Source organism: Contarinia nasturtii, unplaced genomic scaffold, assembly GCF_009176525.2.
Source record: "Contarinia nasturtii isolate CC-2019 unplaced genomic scaffold, AAFC_CNas_1.1 Cnas_scaffold_129, whole genome shotgun sequence".
Classification (NCBI taxonomy): domain Eukaryota; kingdom Metazoa; phylum Arthropoda; class Insecta; order Diptera; family Cecidomyiidae; genus Contarinia; species Contarinia nasturtii.
Genome location: NW_022197486.1, coordinates 11,362,352 through 11,389,817, shown reverse-complemented (window position 1 = coordinate 11,389,817; position 27,466 = coordinate 11,362,352). Strand labels below are relative to the sequence as shown.

At 33.0% G+C, this 27,466-nt stretch overlaps 1 protein-coding gene across 1 annotated transcript; it reads right to left on the bottom strand.

Moving 5' to 3' along the window:
• Window position 1: 1 nt before the first annotated feature.
• LOC116343721 (pickpocket protein 11) lies at window positions 2–21,860 on the bottom strand. The gene is made up of 11 exons (XM_031771938.1): window positions 21,822–21,860; window positions 6,222–6,419; window positions 5,849–5,958; window positions 5,590–5,764; window positions 4,723–4,796; window positions 4,470–4,638; window positions 1,277–1,431; window positions 1,146–1,211; window positions 983–1,074; window positions 823–928; window positions 2–486 (listed from the first exon to the last, which is right to left on the bottom strand). The coding sequence occupies exons 2-11, from the start codon at window positions 6,329–6,331 to the stop codon at window positions 365–367; spliced, it is 1,179 nt and encodes a 392-aa protein (XP_031627798.1). The 5' UTR covers window positions 6,332–6,419; window positions 21,822–21,860; the 3' UTR covers window positions 2–364.
• Between the last annotated feature and the right edge of the window lie 5,606 nt (window positions 21,861–27,466).

Sequence of the window (27,466 nt, the reverse complement as noted above, 5' to 3'; positions counted from 1 at the left end):
GTTTGCACTTCTTTAAAATTGTAAGGCTCTCTGCACTGTTTTTTGCCATTATTAGTATTTTTTTTAAAGAATGAAACTTGATATGCGATTCCTTTATTTCAGTCTAGAAAAAAAATTTGGCGTCGAAGATTTCGTTGCAATACTTTCTCAAACGCCCCATTTTGTGATGAATCTTCTCTATCTTTAAATCCCTTCTCCAGAAACATACCAACTTTTGAATATGATTACGATTATTTACGAACAACGAATAACGGTATTATAATTTTTGACATTTTTTTTTCATTTCTACATAAATTCCATTCATTTTTGAGATAACAAAAACTTCACACCAAAAAAGTATTTATCTTATAGTCGAATGCAATCATTATTTTCTCCAAAAAGATCGGCAAAATCCGAGGCAAAATCGGTATGTGAGATAATAGGCGAGTTCGGTAAAGCTCAATAAACTACAGCCGAGAAAAAGAGCCGCCATTCCACCGATATAGACTGAAAAAAAAACTTGATATAGGGCGAGGGACCGGTTCACGCATATTTCTATGCAAGATAGCATAGCGGAGACGCAAGCCGCAACACACCCATCGCCATTCGATTCGAGCTATATATTATGAGTACGTCTCTCAATGCACGGTCGCCTGCATACACGAACATGTGTATTGTTCATACAGAGTGAACGGCGATGCGTCGGTTGCATTTGCCGCTATGCTTGGCATATCTATGCTACCTAGCGTATCTAGGCAAGCATGGCAATATGCACGAACCGGTCCTTGTATAGGGCGAGCGAAAGCAAAGAAAAATCATTAAAAAAAATCATATTTTACATACCAAGAAAATCTGTCATACTAAAGATTACTTCTCGTTTCAGCTGCATCTTCGGATATTCGCTAATGCCCCATTGCAAATTCGATCCAAGAAACCATGCTCGTGACCTCTGTGAATTATAATTGTCATTAAATTATTTTAAAATGTTCAACGAAACACTAACATAGGCTTTAACAAAGAAATTCGGATCGTCGCAATTGGCGTAACAGTCACAGTCGATGTTAATAATTTTGGATTTAAGCGAAATCAATACATCTAAAAAAATGTTGAATAGAAAGTATAAATAATGTTCGTTAGATTGTTTCGCTTTAGTTTTCAAAATGTACCTTTTATAGTTTGCAAGCACCGTATTCCTTCAAAATCGCACACCCGATACTTTTTCCCATATTTGGCTGTAAGTATATTTTTAAATGTTAAAATTATATGAAAATATCACTCAAAAAATTGGAAAATTTACTTCGGGACCGATAAAAATGCGGTACACAACCACATGTTCTAAGGGCCAATCGAAGACGACACTCGTTTTGGCACAAGTTGAATGAATAAATTGGGCTTGTTTCAAGGATATCCGATTCGTGTGCAAATCGACATTGACGCTGTGATATGCTCAATCTATGCAAGGTGTTGGTGAAAAGAAAAATTACATTTAAAGAAACAAAAAACTACGTCATCAAATGAAGAAAATGGAAACTTATTTATTAAGCTTAACTACATCGAATTGCGTGCGTACTCGCAATAGATACCAGTATGATATTTCCACTTGAAAATGGTGGGATTTATTCTTTTGTCTTTGATAAAATAAATGCTCTGTGAATGATTTGCGTAGGTCGACTGCAAAATCGCTCGAATAATTAATTGATTGAATTAAGTGAAGAAAGACAGAGGAAAAAAGGATAAAAAGCTGCCAACAGCAACCGAGACAGAAGCAAAAGCAGAGCTATGGAGATCAAAATGGTTAAGTATGATGTGTGTGCATGACTGTGTAGAAGCCCCCATGTCGCTGAAAAGTAATCGATTTGTTGGGCGAGCATCATATTTATACAATGTATTTTATACCGTATACTTTCGATCGAGTACTAATTGCGTGTAAAATTAGAAAAATAAACATCCTAGGGAATATATGCGAGTTTGTATACATTGGATCAGTGCATCGCCTCAGTTGTTCACATCTTTGTATTGCAAAATAAATTGAGAATTTCGAAAATCTGAATATGCATCGTCGGGTTGGTTCCTATTGTGCCGATGAAATCATAATGGGCAACATTTCTATTATTGCCCCTTGCATCACAATCAAACCGAAAATTCGACAATGGCTATTATCAATTTGATTTGATTCTCTTTCAGTCTATTTGCCACTTTCTCTCTCTCTCTCTCTCTCTCACACCATGTGATTATGCTATGTGCATCGGTATTTGATGCTTATAGAATTATTTTCCGCATCTTTTCATTCTTTATTTCTGTTGCTTGCAAAAAGTATATGTGCTCATCCAAAGCAATTAATGTGATAAATTATCGGCATCGAAAGCGGCGTATAACATCATTATTTATTTGTCATTTCAATTCATTGTCTCGATAAGATAACATTTTCTTTTGTTTGTAATAGACTAATACAAATTCCGAATGAAACGAACTAAATCCGGGCTCGCTTTGTTTTACCTTTGATATGTGTGTTGTGTGTGTGTATATGGGTTTCCTCACATTCATGGCAAATAACTAACCATGCCATGTATATGTGGAATCGATTGCAATGGCAAATGGTTGGGTTTGCTTACAATAAATATACACTTTCAATCTAACCAATAATTATCCGATTTCATTAATGAGATTCTCATTTCGCAAAATAACATAACAATAATAATGTTTTCGTCGTGTACAACTAAACACACATTTCCGATTCATCTTATGCCCAATCAAGAAGAACAATATGCTCGTGAGCAGGAAGGCAGAGCGAGAGCGAGAGAGAGAGAGAAAGCATTTGCACGCAAAATAGAAGAGTCAATCGTGAAATAATTGATTATGTACCATTATTTATTGCTTGAATTAGAAAGCAAAGCTTTGTTCCACCGATAAACGCACCCCATAATACTCTATATGCTTATTAATCTTTTGTTTTATACAGAATATATGCGTTGTAGACTATGAAATTTTGCCGATTCATTCGAGCAATTCAACGAATTACAAATACGCAAGTTGTGTGCAATTGTTCGACCAAGATAAGATGAGAAAAATGGCATTTCATCACACATTCACACCCACTGACAAACAATTTCGCAAAATTGAAGTATTTGCACACGAAGAGACAGAGCAACACACAAATCATAATACATTCGTTATAGTTTTCTCAAAATCCACGCAATCGCAAGAAAACAAAAAGCTGATGGTCATTTTTCAAATACAAGAAGAAATAAAATTGCTTGGAAGAAGCATTCGCAAGTCAGGCGAGAGTTAGTTTCATTACAATAAAAATGTGAACAAGGTTTCGAATATTTTGGTATTATTGATGGCATTTAAAGTTCCAATTTTAGCTTTCGATGGAAAAGGAGGGTAGTTGAAACGTCTCATGTTTACTCCTTTTGATTCATCGAACGGTATTTCCTCGGGTAATGTAAGCGGATTTCGGATAATTGAGTGATTTACTTTAATATGATCAGCAAACTTCGATGGAATTACATTGCCATAATCGAAAGTAAGAATACCTTAAATTGTAGGCTTTGAAGCTTAGTTCCGCCTACGACCAACAAAGTAAAAATGATTTCAAACGTATCTCTAACAGGTGAAATGCGTCATCATCTAAAATAATATTCCATGCGATATATATGCCATAGCATATATCTGGCATAAATATGTCATTATTTGCGATGATAATGATTAATATGCAGAATTTTGCTTGTTATTAATAATGGAACAGTTTATTTTGGACACACTCCATTGAATACTATTCAAAGCCATTCAATAATTTCGAAGAAATGCTGTTGCCGCTTCATGAAGTGGTTTATGAAATGCTTTCATTCCACTGTCATTGACATAACATACGGTGTTTCGGAATTGTATGGAAGATGGGGTGTCGGTCGAATGGCCATGGATTGGAATAAATCTCTCAAAATTAATTTGTAAAATCCTTAAGTGAGTGGTTCATTACTTAAATAATTACATCACATGAACCATAATTGCTTTCATAAAGATAAATTTGTTGCCAATGTCGTTTAACGTTGTTAGAGTCATTATTTCGGGGTCATTATTTCGATAGAATCGTTTGTTGTGCACTTTCACTTTTTTCGCTTTCTCGTTTATGGTAAACAATTTAACATACACTTAGTTAATCGTAATTTTATAACCCGTTTAATGAAAATACCATTAAATTGTCAGTGGTAGCAATAGTTATGGGTATGGTATTTAAGACCGATTTTCTAAAGTACTCAAATCCCTCATACCCGTCGCTTCTTTTTTAATCTGATTATTTTTCAACTTCGTCTTCTTCATCACATTGAATTCGAATATAATAAATAAATTGAGAGCTTTGGCGCGTCGAAGGTATGCTTGGGGATTATGTATTTAGTTAAAAATTTAATGAGCGTTGATTTCGACGGCGATTGTGTCGATTAAAAAAGAGCAAACCAAATAATAAAGTTTGACCAGGATTAATTGCTTACGCTTTTGCATCGTTGGATGTGAGAATTTCGAGGGCGAGAAGTTCGACCGTTGTATAGTCACCAGCTGGGAATGAATATCTTTGCTTTGATATGTCCGGTACTTCGTGATAGCCATGAAAATACACCTCATATGCACATGATAAATTGATAATCTGGGCATAGATTTCGCCTAATATTGAAAATACATAATTTTTGAATTATTTAAAATATTTCAACAGCAAAAAAAAAACGGAACAAAATAAAATCATCATACCATCAAGCGGATGTACGGTGACCAGTGTTGTATCATTGGTTTTAACAAAATCCCATCGATTATTTTGCCAGTATCTGTGTACGAAACGGAATGACAAATACATACCATCATCCAATTTGTCATTAAAATCGACCATCGACAAAAATACCACAAAACAACAACAATACCAAATGACACACATAGCAACAGCACAAAAATTAATGACTAAATTGGAAAAGTGTTGATTTTAACAAAATTGGCCGGGTATCGACGTTTTTTCTTCAATATCGATATATTTTGCATGATATAAATTTCTATGAACACACTTACAGACAATATAAATGATAGATCGCAACAAATGGAGTTAAACCCAACGGGCTCGGCAAAAATTTATTTGATTCGTTTGCAGCTTTTTACATAAACACACACAGACACATAATCACATTATGCGATTCGAATATATTCCGTTGAAATTCATAATAAAATAACGCTTATTATTCTATTCTAGTGAACAATGCATATACATATTTTTTGTTCATTTCGTTGCGAAACATGAAATTTTATGGATGTATGCTGTGGAATTTAACGATACAACATTTGGTCAAAGCAAATGGTAAAGAGAAAGAGAAGGGTGCATGGCAAAAAACTAGCATGTAGCCAGCGTGATCGTTTGAACAATGTAATCTACCAAATTTGTGTATATGCGCGTCATTCCACGTTGTTGTTCCGATTGTTATCTATTTTTGATGACAATTTTTGCACATTCAATGCCACATTGTGAATATATCTAAATTAATAAATTTAACTATTTTCAGTTCTATTGAATGCATTGTGGATATATACACTCGACATAGTGGTTGGTGGACGTTGAGAAATTCGTGCTATTACCTGTATGAATTATAAACAGCTACTTTTGAATTAACTGCATAACAAATGCCCAACTCAGTAATCGTATTCTGTAAGTATAATTTATTTGTCGATCCACTATTTAGCTCTGGCTTAAAAACAAAGGATAGATTCCACAATAGATCCATATATTGACTGCTATCAATTTCAAAGGTACCTAAAAATGGATTGTGATTAATAACCAATGGACGGTTCACAAATAACTACACATTTTTTTCTTAAAAATAATATTGAAACATACGGTTCATTGGTAATTGATCATAGTTTTCGAATGTTGCATTCGATAGTTTTTCAATGAAATCGGTGAATTCGTTGCGATCGTCATCACTTTTAAATATCTGCGGCCGTGCTCTATATTCGGTTGTTATCCATTTTGCGGTGAACCAAAAAGATTTATAGAAAAGTCCATTAAGAGAGAAAATTTAATGTAATTCATTAGTCATGTTTAAATCGATACCATGTATCGAAGATCTAACAAAAACAAATATAATAATTTTTTTTTGTAATCAAAATAGTTACGTCAAATTATTGTATGCATTTGTGCGGAGTTACTTTAATTTTGCATCTCATTCTTATGATATAAATTACTAGATTTGAGAAGAGCACAGTCTTACTTCATATATTCATGGAGTTTGGCATCATCGATTCTCTTGTGCGGGCACACAGTTAGCGATGGAAAACTTGTATTCCAAAAGAATTTATTTCGATCCATTGATATGACCATGGGTGACGTTTGGAATCTCTTCCAAGTTCGTTGAGTTAACGATGCGGTAAAGAAAATCGCAATGCAGATACATGATATCCACAGCAATCTTAGATTGTGTTCGAACAGCAATGGCAGCAAAAAATTGCAATAGCAGCAGCATCAGTAGCCAACCAGCCCGATGTCCATTTCCACATACAGTTTTGAAGCCGGCATTATTATTATAAACATTGCCGAGAAAGAAAAGAAAAAAAAATGGAAAAAAAGAGAAACGAAACAAAAGTGGATAAAAGACAATCACGATAAAGTGGAGAAAATGGAGAAAGAGAATAAAAAGGAATTGAGCAACAAAAAAAACATGTTCTCAAAAACATACTGAGTTAGAGTAACCTCTAAATCGAAAGTAAAGGGTGTGAGCAATTTGATAACTCTGGGTTTTTTTTGGAGCATATGGAAGCCAATCATTGACCTCATCATTGCCGGAAATTCTCGAAAAAATTTCACATTTTGGTCAAAAATTGACCTAACAATGGATCCGTATGAAACTCATTGCTCATATGTATATAAAACTTCTTTTATGCTTAAGTGGTATAAATGTTTCAATCAAATAAATAAATTCACATTTAAAATAAAAGTCTGTATGCCTCTTAAAAAACATCCTTTGGAACAGCATCGTTACACACTTTTCTAATGTTACACACACGAGTTAACATTTTCATTTTTCTCTCATTTTTAATTTATTATTTTATTTCGTTTAGTATGATCAGCAAACTGTCTGTCGGATAGTTCTATGTATGTGCTATTTTTAACGAACTTATGTTACTCACAGTCTGTTCAGTCGTTCAGCACTGATTAGCACAAAACTGTGCGAGTTAAAGGAACGTGTACGTCGCATTGCTTTGGACATTTTTCAAATGCATATCTATTGAAAATAACGATAGAAGAGTATGTTCATCGTTTAGTAAAGTATTGCAAAATAAGCAGAGAGCATGTTTTTGAATTTTTTTTTTTAAATGTTTCGACTAAAGCTTACAAATTAAAAAAAAAGGCTCAGAACAAAAAATTTCTTTAAAAAAAACATTTTGAATTGCGAAAAAACATACTCTTGTTTATCGTACAAATTAAAAAAGAAACATGCTCTCCTGTTTGGAATACCATTTTGAAGTGACCGCACTCAGTATTTCAGAAAATAAATTCCTTCTTCTCGTTTTGTGAGCCTTTTGCTATTTTATGATCAAATGGAGTTGAAAGAAAAATATGCCAAAGAGTCTCTCGGAGAGACATAGCACCACTAAAAATTGCTTTGCATTTCAAATTATGTGTGTGTGTGTCGAGCGCTTGAATTTTAAAATGAAAAGATATGATAATGTCTATGATTTCGAGTTGAAATGAAAAAAGGCAAACGCACTTAACTTAATATGAAATACATCCTTGGAAAGAAATGTGTTCATGATAATACATAGTGGTGCAATGTGAATATTGCAATATACCCGAACAATGTGAAACAAAGACAAGAAAATTGCCACCGAAAATAGTGTGACCATCAAATATAGTACGAAATGGCATTTACTAGCCCTAAAAAAGATCGCATTTATTTCCATCAAAGTTTTTGGGTCAACGTCACGTTCATCATCTTGCTCAAAAAATGTCGCACTAAAAAGTGCACACTCTCTCTTGGTCAAGCTTTCAACTCAAATTGCACTTAATATATGAATAAGCAAATTTCATTTGGATGGATTTTTCTTCTTATTTTTGCATGCGTATAAGTATATATATCAATTAAAGTGGTACTCTACATGTCTCAGTAGAGTTCACAATTAGAAATGGTAAAAAAAACCCTTCGCTTCAAAACACATATACCGAACTATGAATAAACAGGTGGAAATGTAAATTGGATTGGACAATGCTGAGAACCATTTGTTACACTAAAAGCGTACACAAAACGAAAACGTTATGAACGCAAAAAAGTATATCGTTTAGAATCAGTGTGTGACATCAGTGCCAGATTCCCAATGTTCATAAAAAAAATTGGAAATAAAAAAAACACACACACACACATACAAATATAATGGAGAAAAATCTAAGCGACAGATGCCATAACCATTTTGAATAGTTTATGCATTGCTTCATTTGGAACTTTTTAATTCATCCGGAAACTGGATGCCCGTCGAGACTCACAATATTCACAAATGTGATATGTATTTACACACACACAAGCAGAGAGAGAGAGAGAGAGAGAGAGAGAGAGAGAGAGAGAGAGAGAGAGTTGAGTATGTATGAGTGTTTCATGTGACACAGGTGCTTCGTCGCCGTTCTCGTTTTGCTGCACATATCACGTACACATAAATCAACTAGTGTTTGAATTCATTCGCATGGAATGAAATCCCGAACCGATTTTAAAGAACCAAAAGAGTGAAAGCGTTGCCCACATTTTGTTTCTCCTTGCTGGACTCACATAACGACCACTCGTTCATTCGAGCCAAAGTGATTTCAAAACTTGGTCGTCGAATCACAAAACACACTCAATTTTTATTCAAATATTCATAAATTTGCAATGCTTTCAATAGCTTTTAATATTTTGTTTAATTTTTTTTATGTTCATATTTTCGATATTACTGTTGTTGTTCGCATGGATATCACTAATACATACGGCATTTTGTGCATTTATTAATGCGCCATCTTTTTCATTCTCTTTCTATCTGCGTAGTTTACACACTCTCCTTCTCTGGCACACTGTCTCTCCAAGCATCGAAATTAAATACGTATTTTGTCAGCGAGACGATTTCGTCTTAAATATTTGATTGAAAACAATAAAAAATAAAATATGTTGTCGATATTATTTCAAACAATTTCAATTAAATACAGCGTCTCTCAACAAAATATTCGTATTCCGTTTGGATTGATTGCACATTTATTTGCTGTTTTTTGCTGTTAAAAAAAAATCTATTGAAATCATAAAAAAAATACTTTAATTAAATTTGGCAAAATATGCTTGGGAAAATGAAATTTGAAATATAGTTGGCTATTTCTCAATGAGCGATATAAATTATTTCGATGTCATTCACTAATGGCAATGCTATTGTGCTATCGATTGAATTGAGAAACATACAAATTATGCCATTGTCTTTTGAATGCAGTACGCAGTGAAGTTCGCAAAGTTTCGTAGTCTTATTAGATAGTCTTTTATGAATAGAAAATTAAAAAGCAATTCTCGTGTGTGTTTGAGAATTTTCTCGACGAGAGAAAGAATTTCCCAGAAAAATAAATAAAACATCCGTTCAGTTCTTCACAATGTGAAATGCTGCGAGTTTTATTTACGGTATATTTGCTTTTTCGTTTTTGCTTCTTCGAAATGGTCTGTATTTTATTGCATTAATCAGTAGACCAAAAATAGTTCAAACTAAGAAATTCATATTCTATACATAAGCTTAAAAACACGCGATACTTTGGATGTGTTGTCAAATGTTCTGCACAAGACAGACTAAAAGCCCGAGGAGCCAAATGTAGCACACACACACACACACACTTGCACATACAGATCTTCGGATGCAGCAAAATAACAATAGATATTTCAAGCATAATAATTTAAAGGAAATGAATGTACGCGCGACAGCAAATCGAGCCAAATGCAATCACCAGAACTGACCAGACCAAAACTTTTATTTGTAAACTGCTGAGCGTGAATCTTAGCGCAATTGGTGCATTGTACATGAATACACTTTTGGCCGGCGCGCTATTGGCACACAAATGAGCATAACACACACAAAAAAAAACGCCATAAAAATTTTGTTGGGAATGAGATATAAGAGAAAAACGATATAGCAACATCAAAATATCCCGATAAGAACATATTTGTAGTGAATTATGGCAGTTGTACCGATGCCAATAACCCATTTACTGGCATCAAACAGCGTGCGGACACTTACTCCATTTCACTGTGGTAAGATGCACATAAATTCTCGTTTTACATATAAACATCTCGAATTTGGTAATAAAATTTTTGAGATCGACCCATAAAAACACACTACTTTTTTATTTATTTTTTTTGGTTTTTTTACGCCATTTCTTTTCTCATTTCACAGCCACATCAAATGTCGTTGCTTCGTTCAAATTATGCGCTTTTTATGGCGTGATTTTTGTCGAAATGAAAAATCTGCATTCAATTTTAACAATTGTAATCAACGATGTGCATCATACAAAACAGTGACCGCATTTTTATATGGCCAAATCGACATTTACCGATTTAAGATAGAAAAAAAATCAAAATGAAAATTAAAAAAATAGTAATGGTAATCGTTGACGATTTTTCTGTTCAGTTCGCATAATGTTTACCTTTCAATAATGTGCAATCCTCGCTTGGCTAAAAATCCGACCCCATGTATTGTTGTTGCGTTGAAAAATATGAGTATGCCGTTTTGGATTTTTTGACATAATTTAAACTTTTCGAAATGCGATGAACGAGTTGACCGAATGGATTTGAAAGCGTTTTTGTTATGTATTGCATCTCGAAAAATCACCTTTTTATTTCGAATAACATTGGTATTTCTCTTCTGAATCATCATAGTTATTGTTGGTCCTTGTGTGCCGTTGCTTTCGTTTCTCTTTTTACTGCACAAAATTCAATTCTCCAACAATTTGATTTTATGTCAGCAGCAGCAGCAGTAGTGGTTGTAGTAATAGCAGTCGTTTTCAGTTGACTGTTTTTTCACTATTTCTCTTTCTGGTCTGATGGCTTATTTTTTGCCAGAAGTGTTACAATTAAAGTTGTTTTTTCTCTTTATTTCTCTTTCAGCCTCTCTGCTAGTAAAATAGATTAAATTTGTTTTGAGTGTGTTTTTTTTTTGTTTATTTACCGGGATTTTAATCGTTCATTTCAGTGTATCTTTCAGGTCAGTGATTTTTATGGTTTGCCACCGATAAAAGCATAGAATGAACAAGAAAAAATCCTTTGAACCCAATCGAGACAAAAAAAATACCGTCGTTTGCACGCACTTCAACACAAGCGGTAAACGATTTAAATGCAGATTTTTTCTCTGCTCACACGTTTGCTTGCGTGTAAAAAAAACATGGAACGGAATAAATCGGATGGTAATCTCTTTCCGATATTTAAAATTGATTTAACGATTGCGATTTCTATTTAAATGAATGGTATTGAGTATTAAAATCCGTATCACAAAAATTCCATAAAGCTTACGCAAAATCTGTGCAGTTTAAGATGAAAAATAAAAAAATTCAAAATCAATTTCACACTCATAGCAAGTACTCAAGAGCGGCAGTCGAAGATAAAAAAACGCGCGATGATTATGATGAAAAAGCGAGTGAAAATCGTCGTGAAAGAGTTCCCACTTTTCATAAAATCACAATACCAACACTGAATAAGCTAGTTATGTGACGTGCGCCCAAAAAGAAAAGGTAGCACATGAAACGCGGCAATAGTATCTTCATCGTCAAGCCGTAACACTACACTATGCAACAGGAAATGAAAATGCACAAATCAGATTGAATGCAGAGAAGTGGAAAATAGAGAAAAGTTTTTCGCAACCAATTTTCTCTGGCGAATATTATCAAAGCGCACGGGCGACAGTTTGCCTCTCGCATAACAAAAACATGCTACCAAGCGTAAATGAAGAAAAAAAACACAAGAAGAAATCAACGACAAATAATAAGAAAAATAAAACATCGCGCTGTATGACATCTCATCTGAAATTTATTTACTTGACTAATGTCGATTTCGATATTTTTATGTTTGCATATAGTCCAATGTGCCGGATCCGTAATTTGGCTTGCTGTGAAACGAACAGCAACAACAACGACGACAACAATAATATTTGAAAAAAAAGAAGAAAAAACACAGTAGTAATTGGTATTTGTTGGCAAACGGAAAAAGTGGCAATAAAATTATGAATATTTCCACTGCATAAATTCGTGTGTGTTTCGCTTTCGCGCTTCGTCTCTCTTTTACAAAATGCCATTTGCTTCACATCAAGTGTGAAAGCACCGGGCGCACAAATGAGAAAATGAACGCATTTATGATGAAAATGATAGGAAGTGGCGAGACGAAAAAAATATATGAAGAAACAGTATAGTGAATTTGCAGTTGTAGTCTCATGCGTTGGCTCTTAAAACCAACATAAAAATCGGAAAGTTTGCCTGACATAAATGGGCGACTTGTTCTCATCTGCGCTCATCTATGTTCGGATTATGCATACTGAATCGCTGTGTCATTACGTTTTGAGTGGCTGTATGAAAAAGTTGTGACAAGTTTTTTTTGTTCGCTTGTCTGTCTGCTTACCACGCACATTATTGCATTTTGCATCGCGCCTTAGACACGACCAAATTCACTATAACTTTCACGATAATGAATCCGAGATGAGAAATGGTTTTATCACCCATGACAATCTTTCAGGCGCAATATTCGCCCTTTGGTTAGTGAGCAGCCAACCAAAACATGACTATTTAGTTCGACTTTTATTTACACATTGTCTGCAGCCACTTTTAACAAACATCATTAACTTTTTTGTTATTATTATTATTTGAAGCAAACAAGTCAAGTCGAAGCCATACAACATTTTGATTGAAATAATTTTAAATTAAACGCATTTATTATTTCGAAATTAGACACATTTCACACATCAGACATCATTTTTTATCCATTTTTATTACAAAACTTTCTCGATTTTAGATCATTCAGAGCTTTATCAAAAAGCAAATACATTTGCTAAATTACTATTACTAATATTATCATTTGAAGAAAAAAACGCATCAGGCCAGTATTCTCCTCACCAGATATGTTTTTAAAAAAAAGCTTCAATGTTCAACCGCTATTTTATTTTCCACGACGTCTGTGTACAATACAAAAAATTCGGTCATTTTAATCTGCATTAAAAAGAAAACACTGAATTGCATACGAAACATCTCAGTTTCAAAATAATTTTAGCATAACAATTGCGTTGAAAATGTGAAATAACAATATTTAAATTCGGCTGAATTCGTTTCGCGAACATTTTTTTCTTCCTTTCTTTAATTCATTCAAAATATTTGCAGAGGATTTTTAAATGCCATGTTATTGTAAGCAGAAGTTTTAATTTCCAGAGTCTTAAAAAAATTTCATATGGCGTCTCTGTGTTTTGCGTCTGTATGCACGTTTTACTAGAATGAGCTGGTGAAAAAAGCGCATATTTGTGCCTTTTAGACGGTATACGAGAATGTAAGAAAAAAACTGTTGCATCATAATTCCTTTCCAACTCAAAGCTCATCTCATTTGACACAATATTTATTTAGCAGTGAATGGGACAGAGAATGAGGGAGCGGCAAAGTGGAAGAATAAAATGCTGCTCATCAAAAATAAACAAAGGAAACCAAATTGAATGGAGTAGAGGTTCTGAGAAAAAGAATTCCGTTGGCACCAAAAGAATGGTCAACCAAAATAAACGAGCAAAAAACGGGAAATTGCAACAGCAATAAGAATAATTAATTGAAAATCACATTTTTTTCTGTTTAAAATAAACCGCAATGAAATTTATCAACACCACATTTTTTTCCGCCAAAAAATGGAAGAGAAGAAGAAGAAAAAAATGGGACAGAAAAAACAACCCTTGAATTATGAAGTTATTTATTTTGGCGACCACTTTTTATCTGTTCTTTTGTATATTTATTTGTTTATTTTCCACTTGTGACAATTTCACTTGAAGTAAAAAAAAAACCAAAACTGAACTATACCGTTGGCAATAAAAACCTCGACTAATTTCCAATCTACGTCGAAAGTTACAAAGTGTAATTTTACTCTTAATGGAACAAACAACAGAATGAAAAAAAAAAACACGAACACCAAAAGAGATAGAGACTCTTCGATTCGGTTTTGACTAGTTTGCTCAACTTTAACAAGCATTAGATAACAATCAAGGTATTATCGATAACCAGATTGAAATGAGTCGAGTCTCGAACTCGAGTTTGGGTTACATTTCTTTTGCAATGTAATATCCAAATGTCGAGCACATCGAATGCGCGGAGATAGTATTGATTACTTGTATATGGTTTCATTTGATGTAATTTCAATGATGATTGGATAACAACAACAAAATGTTGTAATAGTACATCATCACAATCACTGATAGCGCTTAAACTTAACATTGTTTCGGATCCAATGAAATATATATATAAATGCTAGTATAAATGTTAGGTCAAGAAATTTTGTCGCATTATATTGACTGAAATTTGCGAAATTTTTTTTTCTTCACAAATACATATTATAAGATATGTCGCAAATCCGTTTGATTTACATGCCGTTCACTTGTTGTGACTTTACGCAATATAGAAAGATTTGTTAATTTTGCTGAAAATTGCATCGAATAACATGCTGTGAAATCTGCATTGGAAACGTATTCAAATGTTTTCAATGGATGACATACTTGAGTTAGTTGCATTTGTATAGATGACATGTTTGTTGTTTGTAACTTTGTGATATAGATGCCATTCCTGTAGTGGTACTTGTTATGCCATCCACTTACATTTTCAAGTTCGTAACGTGATAATTGTGAACGATGATGATGAGATCGATTTTCAATGCATTCAAAATTGAATTTCACTTCTAATGAATATGAACTTGAGCATACAATTTATTTTATCATTTTCTATGCAAATGATATTTCACGAACATAAATTCAATCGAATTACTGAATATCCTTGACTGAACCGAAATTTTAAACAAGAAACATACACCCTTTTGCGTCACAGCTAAAGATATTGAAACATGACATGTTATGAATTTCGGTTCTGTGTGAACAATCTATAGCAGCAATTTTGAATGATAGTGTAGTGAACATGATGACGATACATATATGTAGTGTAATAACTGCAATGTTATTACTTATCAAAGAGGACATCCACATAATTAAAGCACAATATCTGACTCAATATCAAAAACACGAATCCCAAAAATCATGTAGAATCATTGATATTGTGTTTTAACAAGCATTTCAATAATGGCTTCTACTTCGGAACATTGATATTATTCAAATTCATACTGTTACACATTCGATACACGTATGAAAAGATGCAGACAATGTGTAGACAGAAATCTATTAGTTGTGATGGTACTATGCATCCATTTGAGTTAACTCATCATTCATTTTCAGAAATAAAGTACCTTCATTCTATAGCCGGTGGCATGCTTATAATGTTAGGCTTAAGGAAAATTGGACCAAAGACTTTTGGTTTTAATCCGCATAGATTGTACAGCAAGTGCATTTAAACATTTAAAAAAAAACGTAGATAAATACCACTTATTTTTATATAACAGCAATGAAATCAATTTAAATCCAAAAACTGTGTGATAAACAGAAAGAGAAGCAACAACAATCCAAAACTAGATACTCAAAATAAATGCTAAATAGTAAATTTCTTTGCAGCATTTTGAAAAGGCAGCATTTATTTTAATTAAGAGACCTTTTAAATCAAGTTCAAAAGATGTATTCTTCTATTATGAAATGCAAATAAATATTTATCGTTTCGATGATTTGTTTTTGTGTAAAACGAATCAATTTTATTGTTTCTGTTCATTAGAAGAAAAAGAAATCGGTTATTTGTCAACGATTTAATCCATTTGAATAGAAACCTTAGCATTATATGCTTGGCAACCATAAATATTATTAAGATATAATGGATACCGATAATTGCATCCTAAATTCGAAATTAAATTTTCGAAATACAATGGGCTTGTCTTTATTTGAAACAAATAATATTAGCAATATGCTGAAATCAATGCATTTCTCAATGGTGTTCTGTTGTGAGAACGACTAAAATTCCCAAGAATTTATCAACATTTCTCTTGTGATAATTTTCATAATCGTTGTTTTTGTTTCGAATCGTTCAATATGGCCATTGTACATCGTGCATGCATAAGGCTATTTATTTATAAAACGTCCATTGTTGAATATTACCAATGATGATGCAATTTTTGAGGAAACAATTAATGCATTGCATAAGATGTGTGACGGAAATTCTTTCGTCAGTCACTCAATTGCATTCTATTCAATTTTCAAATGCATTCATACAATATATTCGGAGAACGGAGATTGGTTTTGTGCCTGAATCACATCCTGTATCACATACTGCATCATATCGATACATTTTCGAATAATATAATCGTCGATTCCTCGGTCGGTTTTTACCATCATATCATATTTCTATTTTGTTTGTGAACGACATTTTGGTAGACTTCATATTTTGTAGTTATATGAGAAATTAAAATATAGTAATGCGCACCTGAAAGAGAATACATCGTCGACGAAGAGTGTGCCTCTCAACCTTTTCGACTTAATAAATTTAATGAAAAGGTGTTTTAATGATTATATCGCTAATTAAGTGAATCAATCATATCTTAATTGAAATCAATCAAGGAAAATATCGGCTCGGTGTGTGTGCGCGTCTGTTCTGAATAGAACAAAGTGCATATAAAATCCATCAATATCATCGTTGGTTAAACGTTGACACGAGAAAATCTCGAAGATCCATTGAAGCGAGGAAGGAATGAAAGTAACGAAAAACAAAACAACAACAAAAAAAAACTTTTTCGATTACTTCAAGAAAGAGTCAACGACCGGCAATTCCATGTCGATATATGTCCCGTTGGCGATTTACACACTTACACGCATACACCTTAGAGTTTGTTTTCTTACAAAAACTTTTTCGCATCGTTCAAGTTTGTGCTGTGTTTCAGCCTTCATTAGTGAAATGTGCACACTTCATGCAAACAAAAGACCACAGAAATTTGAACTTTGTCACTTTCATTCGATATTATTGTTGCTAGTATGAAAATACCGGCCTGAGATATCGGCTGGTCAGTCACTATAAAAATCACTTCTATTGTTTATAATGTTGGTATAGTGAGTGACCAGCTGCTATCTCTACTATTTTCAGCAGGCACTACCTCAGCCAGCAAAATCATAATTGCTACCAGCATCCGATCAAAAGAAACTATATAATTGTTTTTTTTTTTACCAAAGTGCAAAGTTACGGTGACCGGTCATATTTTCCCCGGTTACAATTTCGCCCATACAAATCAAATGGAGAATTTATGTCCGAAATATCAAAGAAAATAATTCCCTATAAAATTTGGCCATATTTTCCCCAAGAAAAATATTTTATGTTCGGGAAATTATGGCCAAAAATCCAGGGAAACTATTTCCAGTTCGATTTGGACATAATTTCCCGGGGAAAATATTACCAAACTGGTGGGGTTTAATTTTATATCCAAAACTTAATGGCTACAATTTCCCCATACATTTTTCTGAAAATTTAAGAAATTGTGGCCAAAATTCGAAAAAAAAAATCACAATTTATTTGTGTATGTAATTTATTTGAACATAATATTTTTATTTGAATCAACGTAAAATTTTTCCACGTGCATATGGCTTTTTATGATTTGTTGGCATAATGGACATTTAAATTTTGGCTCGATATCCCGTCGGCCCAACTCGAATTCAACCAGTTTATCATTAAAATATTCTTGCTCCATTTCAAAGCACTTTAAACAATATTTGAAATGCCCGACCGAAAGGAGCACATCGCTTGTTGCTTCAAGACAAATTACACAGGTCTTGCCTGAGATTACAAAGCTTCAAAGAAATACAAGTACATGTATGTACCGTGTATACGTTTCATGCTTTGCGTCTTATTCTTCATTCCCCATTTTCATCTGTTTGCTATGTAGCGTAGCAGCTTATTCCAACATGTATGCAAACAAATAAGTAGGTGAAAAGTTCCTTTTTTTTTATAAAAATCCTTAGTCAGTTAGCATTTTTAACATATTTGGAATTTACAGTGATAAAATTAATCTAGCTATCTTATTATCTTTTGCATATTGTAGTTAGACCATAGGTGATGTCGAGGGTTCCTAAGGTTCGGATAACCCCCCTCTAAAATATTTTTAGGAACCCTGAACAATTTTGAAATTGATGACCTTTTTTTGCTCTTCACTTCGGGAAAAATTCTTCTGTTTTGCTAGTGATTTTCGCCAAAAGAGTGAATAGCAAAAAAAAAAAAAACGAAAAAAGGGACAGATTTGGATAGAAGGTGAGATAGAATCGTGAAAACCGTCATCATCTATTTATTTGGACATCACTTTCATTTTTGTTTTGTTTCATAAATAATCTCCATACCGAAGATCTAATGCTTACGTTTTTATCTGTATAGAAGCTATAACAGCTATGCTAGTGAATAGTTGAAAAGAATCGATCAAATGCAACTCTGAATATTTATTACTGTGTCTGTAATACATTTAGAGAAACCGCAATTTTCATGACATTCGGTCAACATCCCCCAACCGAAAGCACATCAGAACCAGTTTCGAAACCTCTTAAATTTATGCATGACAATTTACGGTTACTGTATTCAATGTCTTGGTCACATTTGACCACAAATCATTTGTGTCTATTTACCATCGAAATAGTTCGATTCCAAGATAAATGAGTTGTAATTTATAAGTCATCGTCTATCCGAAACATTAAGTGACCCCTTTACACGCACATGCATATAAATGGCACGTGGATCTACAGAAAAACGACAAAAATGTTATCCATTCGAGCCGAAAAAAAAGTTGCCAGAAAGAAAAATTAGATTATTGAGGTAGATTCTATAGAAGAAGAAAAAACTTCAAAATATTCTAACAAAATGGAAAAAATATGCGGTACAGGAAAAAAAAACTTTTCGCCTTGTTTTGTATCAATTTTTCGGATTTTTTTGAATAATTTTTTCGTTACATTTTTCGCATTACAAAAGATGAAAATAGAATGTTGCTTTCCGTTTGATCTGGTGAACTGTGTCATAAGCAGAACAATATGATCAGTGGCCGCTAGATATTTTATGAATTATAATTTTCTCATTCCTTCGTGAGATTCAATGTTGCGAACCAGAAATTGTGAGGGTGAGTTTGAGTACCACTGTCAAAAACTTTTACAACCAATTAACATTCAATTTATTTTTTGTTGTTTAAAACGTTTATTTATTTCCTATTTGGATGCGAACATTTTTTTTAAATAACGGTAAAATTAGTTCGAAACAATTGTGAAAACTGATGAAAATTCGCACTATTGCGTTCAAATGCAATAACCAGCACGAAACAAACAAGAGACAACATCGCAATGACCATAACATTTGTAAAACAGATGAATTATTTGTTATGTATAAAAGGTTGATTTCATCACGCTCTTTCCATATGCATTAATGCAGTATCCTCTCGCTTTCTCTTTTCATTTCTATTTTCTTGTTAACCGATGCACCGGATTTGCAAAAATTATCAAACGATTAATTTTAATGACCAAAAATAATAACATTTAAATTATACAGCGCATGGACGCTATTCAGATTAAATGCAGAAGATTCAATTTTAATGGTCTTTCTGCACAGCTTTTATGTAGCAAAATTATTAATTTCAATACCATTATGACACAAATGCAGACATATAGAAAGAGATAGGAGAGAGAGCACATTTAACATGGTGAGATGCGATAATACGTGGTTGAATGTGATTAAATGGGAATCATTATTTAATTTTGTCACTGCACACTGACTCGCGGCATTTTCAATAGACATTTCCCTTTTTTTATTTAAATTATCGTGCCATGTATACCGTAGAATTTGACATTTCAAATGGATTTCATTCAACACACCAAACTAAAAGGTAAAACAAATCGAATAACTGACAAATCGATGCATTTTTCGATAGTAATCGAAACATTTAATAGTGAAACGATTGAAATTTTGAGTATCGCGGATTTTAATGAATAAAAATCAAGTTGAAACAATTAAAATGAAAATAACGAAACAATTTAACATCGGATATGCTATTTTTTGCAATGGCATTCAATCATTTGGCAAATTTGGTCATAAACTCGATGAAATATGTTAAAAATTATTGCATTTTTGTCAGGAAAATTGCATCGCGCATTTCATTTGTAAATCGAAAAGTAGTATAAATTTAAAACCGGTTTTGCAATAAACGGCAAATCACACTACTCATCCCAATCATTCGTAAAATCCAGTTTTCCAAGCACACATGCGTGTGTCAAAAAATCAAACGCACATATATGAAAAGAAAAAAAGCAACCACTGAAAAAAAAAAAAAAAAAAAAAACAAACAAAAAGCTACATATGTTCCACTTAAAAAAACACAACAAACGAAAAGCTTCACATGTTTTTTTATATAATAGTTTTTAGTAAACTTTTCAAAAACGTTGTGATGTGTGCTTGGAAAACTGGATTTTACGAATGAGTGGGATGAGTAGTGTGATTTTTGCAATAAACGGCATATTTATACTACTTCAAAATCTCAAAGAAATGTTTGAATCGAAATGATTAATTTTTTTAAATATTAAAGCAATTTGCTTTTTAAATCAGTGTTTCCCGGCGTTAGCTTTCACTGAAGTAAAATATTGGACTTAATGCGACCAAATTATTTTGAAAATCTCTGGTGCCATTATGACATTTTTGGAATTTTCGTTTTATATTTGATATTTGTGTTATGATGAATGGCAAAACTAAGCTATATTAAGTGTAGTGCGGTAAGTTAATGCTTTTATCCCATTTTAAGATGTGTCATTTATTTCTATGTGACTTTTATAAGTTTTTGAGAGATGTTGATACGGCAAATGCAATATCAAAAAATGAAAATGCCCCAAAAAGAACCCTCGGAAATGTAATGTGCTTTTAATAATGTGTGAAACACGTTTCAAAAAGTAGCAAAGAAAAAAATGCTGAGCTGGATCGATGTGTCATATAGAGTAAGAGATGTTACCGTTACTTCCTTCCTCTGGATACAATCTACGAAATGTTGCGAAACAAGAACGAGTCCATTTCAAACAGAGAGAAAAAAAAACATTGAATAAAGGAAGCATCTCTGCATCGTACAGAAGAAGAAGTGAAGAATGTTCTCCGAGCTGAATATTAAAATCGATGCAACATTAAAGTTAAGCACTAAATCATAATGTGAAATATATATTCGAATATATGTAAATGTGCACGTGTGTCAAAAAGGTGAATGTTATAACTAGTTAAGTATGCCCATTGAAATGATAGAGGAAAAAATTGGAATGCTCGAGTGAAAATAATCGAGGCGAAAATACAATAACAGCATATTCGAAATGCGAGCTTGAGTTTTTATGTGTGCCAGCACATGCGTTTTTTCACTGCATTTTTAGCAAATTAAGCACTTTTTCTTTCATTTGGACGTTGAGTGTGGGCACCTTTTCCCTCCAGCTTTTTAGCCTATTTATATATTATACATTTGGTATGGTATTCCGCGCGCACATGCTCTCCACTTTTTCTCATTTTTGGTGTGACAAAATGAAAAACAATATTTGTCACATGCGATATGTATCAAGTGTTACGGTTACATGTGTTGCATTCTTTTCCATTCGAAATCAAGCATTTATGTTGGATTTTTCCGAGCTCCTTCATGCTGCTACGGATGCTAAAAATAGAAAGAAAAATGAACGATAAAAAAATTATAACTTACCTTCGTTCATAACTTCTCAGTCTCACTCGTTCTATACGCATCCGAGAGGTTTTCAGTTAATTTTCGGTTGGTCGGTGGCTGCAAAATCATTTTTTTTCCTTTTTATTTGTATTATCAACTGTAATGTTTACAGCAGTGCAAACTCCATTATGCCACACACAAAATGGACCATTTTATCAGCACAATAAAATCTCTATTCATAATTAAAAACAGCAAAAACTGAAGCTCCGAACCATTTTCCCCTCCGGAAAAACAAATGTTCTATCAAATAATGGATAATTTTCATACTTCCACAGCCCATAGAAATGTGATTGTTTTTAATTTTGAATTTCCATTTCAGTTTTTTGCGGCTTCATTCACTTGCCCCAACGGGTCATTTCGAATGATGCGTTTGGGAAAAAAACAACCATTATAAATACAAAAAAAAAATCATATATATTCATCTATATTCTATATAAAAGCAGAGAGAGAGAGAGAGAGAGAGAGAGAGATAGAGGGAGAAGAAAATCGATTCAAAATCAGTACTTTCCTTCGTTATTGTTTCATCAACTAGAAAAATGCATTGCAATAAAACTATCTCATTTTTCGAATTTAGTGAAGTAAAAATGCCAGCAGTTTTATTTGCCTTACAAACATTTTGGAGACTATGCACATTATTCAATAACATGTTCGTTCGAATTCAGTCTTTTCAGACATCCAATTATTATTGATAAAATCAATGGAATATGCTTTTCGATTGCACATCGCAAAACTTTGTTTGATTTTCAACGAACTTTGAGTTGAAAGGATCACATACATTAACTCAACGGATTTTTGCCATCCAATTCAATTGAATTCGAGAAAATGATGTAATCTTCGTTCGACATCGAGCTGAAACGAAAAATCTTTGTCCAATCGTTTTTCATAATTATCAGTACTATTCAATTCGATTCGATTCGACAAGTGAATGTTAGTTTTAAATGAGCAACTTGTTTGAATCAATTCGTTTTATTTGAACACTGTATATTTCTATTTCTTTGATTTTATTACTCTTGGGAAAAGTTGCACAAACTACTATTTTCATGCGAATTACAGTTAAAATGAATAATAAAAATAAAAGTTCAAAATAATAAATGTAAAATCGAACAATTGAGCTGCATAAAAGCCAACTAATATTGAAACGAGCCAAAAAAAAACATATTTGAATATTGATTGTAATCAGTGGAACAATTTTTGATTGAATCAACAAAGAGAGACCGAGAAAATTTATTGAGTGAACTGTGTAAATTATATAATTTTATTTTTATATTTTCAGCAAAAAAAAGTTTTGATTGTTTGACAAATATCTGTGAGTGAATTTTACAATATGCATCAATGAATTTTTGCAAAGACTAAACAAATATTTTATTCGAATTTAAAATATAGTTATGTTCAAACGGAAATTGAGTTCATTTCATTATTTTCACAGTTGTCAAATGCAACGCGAGATGTTTTGTTTTTCTCTCACCTTCTCTCCACCCTCATCTGTCGCAATTGATCGACAAAAGTAAAATATTTGGCCACGAATCGGGTCAAACTATTTTATGAATTTCATCGAATATTGTGTATTGAACATGAAGTTGAATTATTCGATTATTTTCAAAATGTATGGTGTTCATGGTTTGAGGTTTTGTCCGACAACAAATAAATGTACGACTCGGGTCATAATGTATTTTTTTTTGTTGTTGTTGCTGTTGTTGGTGATTGAAGTCAATGTGTTGAAAATGGGTCAATTGAAAATGAGGCCCGCATTTATACAATTTTTAGCAATTGATATCATGGATGACACAATGAGGAAAAGATCAATTAATCAGATTGATGAGGTTGAATGCATAATTCGAAATTCACTTGGCCACCATTGTTGTGTTTGTGTTGTGATGACTTTTTAGCCATATCACATTTATGATAAATCAAAACCCATCAAAAACCGTTTAAAATACCTCGTTTTTCAATTCCATTCCGTTGTTCAGCAGCAGCACATAATTTCACGCAGCACTGACAGAGTGTGTCTCTCTGGTAGCACACATTGTGGTTCCACGATAAATTGATAAACATCACTGACAAATATTGTACAGTGAATAGCACATAACCCCATTTCATGGCATTTTACAATGTGTCACATGCAAATTTTTCAGACGACAACATTACACGAATACCATTTAATCGAGAGCCTCGATTGGAAACAACACTATTTTCAATTGCATGAACCATCTGCTTGACTATAATAATGGAAATCATAATATATGATCAAAAATCAGGTGAATGACGCCAATTGACTTAGAACCGATACCAAAAAACAGCTAATTGCTGTTTATGTCATCGGTTTTATTTCAATCATGCATTTTCAAACGTTCATTTTTGAATCATTTCAATGGATTGAAATTTATGGATATTGTTGGAGCATTGTTTTAACAGTGGGATATTTTTAAAAATTAAATTAATTTTTGTTTTGGATAAGGTCTAAGAGCCGGATCTAAGCGTGCGTTTATATGCAACTTTCGAAAATATTAAGGGTGAAATCTCAATGTTGTATCTCCCAACGTGTACATTGGTCGATACATTTGGATCTCGGATAAAGCAACCAAAATGTTACAGAGGTAGTTTCAGTTTATGAAAGGTTGCGTTTTTTGAAATAGATTTTAAAATCGTAAAAAATCAGTAATCATTTGGTGACTGTGAGCAATTTTGCGCCTGTTTTTTATGTAGTGTCTTTCTTTATGCTTTCTCAAGAATATTTTACCGAAAAATGGAAACACAAAATAGCTATAATGCACAGATTTCAGCTCAATATGCACAGCTACTGTGTTTATTGTACGACTGTATTATTATTTCAAGCAAAAATCTTTCAAATATTCTCATCATTTAAAATCATTGAATCTGAACTCATTCAAATGATTTAAGTGAATCTAATATGTGTCAATACGAACGTTGTGCATTTTATTATTATTTGCTTTGAAAATATTAATAAATGGGCCAATGGTAAAAGTTGATTGGATGGCAGTGCCATAAGTCATCAGAGATTCAGTATTACAATTTTATATTGTATAAAATAATGTTCGATAAATGTTCTTGTGGATTGAAAATCCGAGCGATGTGTATTTCGTGTTTATATGTATAATAACAAAAAAATGGCAAGCGATAACAACAAATGGCACTGCCATCCAATGGTCAACTGCAACAAATTAGTATATTATGAGTCCCACAAATGATTAGATCCAAATGAATGGGATAAATCGCATCAAAAAGACCAGAAATCGAAAGAGCGTCTTATTGTGCTGGTACAATTTACACATAGTAAATCCAGCAGCCTGTCCTTCTTATTGTTATCGTTAGATATTCGTTCGGTTTCCTTGCACAGATATTGCACATGTTTCGATTTTATATATGTATACAATGTGTATCGAATTTTGCATTTGGTGACCGAAAAATCGGAAAATGTTACTAGTCAAACGAAATGTGGTGCGAAAGCAGAAAGATGAACAAAGGATCCAAATAAATATACTTTGTGTGAGTGTGTGTATGTGTGTGTCTTCGATCGATGCACAGATTGTTGAACTACATTAGTTACATTAGTTGTATGCGGTTTGTCTTATGAACGTATATAAACCGAAGGGGGAAAACGAAATCCCATTTCGCTAAATTGGATATGGTAGTGGCTGGCGAAAGAAAAAGCGAAAAAGAATTCGATGTAACGAATCTCACAGAAAAAAAACTGATTTTCGAACAAAAACGTAAGTATCACATATTTTTTTCTCGTTCATTTGCTAAACTTTCGTACAACAAGGCAATCATGTGCGAGAATCGTATGAATAGACAACCAAATATAAATAAAAAAAACACTGACACCGACCGATAATCCAAATATGAATGCAACGCATTAGTCAAACTAGAGATTTGATTTGTGTTTCCTTTCGTTCACCGTGGCATTGTTTCCATTCGTTTTTATTTCCGACGTTGGATCGTTTCTGTTTTATTGATGTGATGGGTCGCGAAATGACAATAGGGGCAACTATAACCTTAATAGCACACATACACATATAGAAAACATGATTGCTGTACAATGGCATAGCAAATTCTTAGTTAACCATTGCATCCGATTTGGCCAGTGGCTTTTGTTGTCACTTTGATTTTGTCATTTTTTTTTTTTAATCTTAGTTTGTACTTAGTTTGTTTTTCTATTTCGATCGGATAGCATATGTCTTTCCCAAAAAAAAACACTCTTTCGTTCACCGATGTATTTGCGTGTTGGCTCTTGTCAATATGATCAACCATATTTCGATGGTAAAATGAAAGCTATTGTTGGCCGCTTGAGCTTCGGAACTTGATCCGATTTACGTTCATATGAAGCCATGGACATTATTAAAGTTTTACTCGAAATTAGTCTATCGGGAATCCAATAGATAAAGACGACGACGATGACGACGACTAAGACTAAGCAATGGAGAGAATATCGTCATACACACACATCACTCATCATGTGAAAATGATTTTGTCGAAGACGCTTAAACCAAATGTTTCATCAGACTTTTCCGACTGATCTGGGAATTACTTGGTATTAAACTGCACAACAACAATAACCTCACATATAGCAGACAATGCCTGAACATCACGTTCACACATACATATGTGTGCATGTATGTAATATTGATTGCATTTTCCAATAAGTTTTTCTTTTGTGTGTACTTACGCACGAAAATGATTTGCCAAATAAATACGTAGAAACATAAGGAGTGAGCTAAAGATATCCTCTGACCATACGTGTAATCATAAAACAAACAAATTAAGTTTATCTGTTTCATTTTGGCAAACGGAAAATGCCCCATTGAGACCAATCATACATACACTCCAAAAATTGATGCAATCAAAAAAAGCTTTACAACGCTCACCATGAATTTCACTTGAAGTTTTTGGACGCGTGTATTTCAATTCTTTATAATATACTCATCACTTTGACTTATTTCCGTTTTTTCGGCTACTGCAATCGATACCTAATGAACGTAACCAATATTTACACACATTTCCTCACTCCTTAACACACTTTAACAAACAATTGCCAACAGTCCAAAGTTCAGTATAAAATAAAAACACATTTGCTTTTCAATTTGACAACGACCGTGTCTCCTTTTCTTCAGAATTGGTTTTCGAATGAATATTTTCTAGGTATTTTTCCAGACATTGTTTTTTGTTTACAAAAAATTGTAAAAAACAACTGCTCGATAAAACAAAGATGGAAAATAAAAAAAAAATACGTTTATTAAATTAGATCTTGAGATAGCAACCAAAAGTTACCCACACTTTCCAATGAATTTTTAGTGTATTTTTCTAGATATTTTTATTTTGTTTATTCAAGTAAAAAACAACTAAAAACAACTGTTCAATAATACGAGGGTGACACAAATTAAAAGAAACACGTGTAGTTTTTATTTATTAAAAAAATATCCACAGTGGTTTAGAAATATGCGAGAAATGTTGCAAAATTCGCTATATATGTGGAGTCAGAATTGAAAGAGGATAGTATATTTCGAGGTTGGGTCTCAACAATTATTCGAATATTAAAGATATCAATATTTATCAGACTACTCCAAAATGATCCGTAACTTTTTTGTATTTTCTCTCTTCGTTTTGGC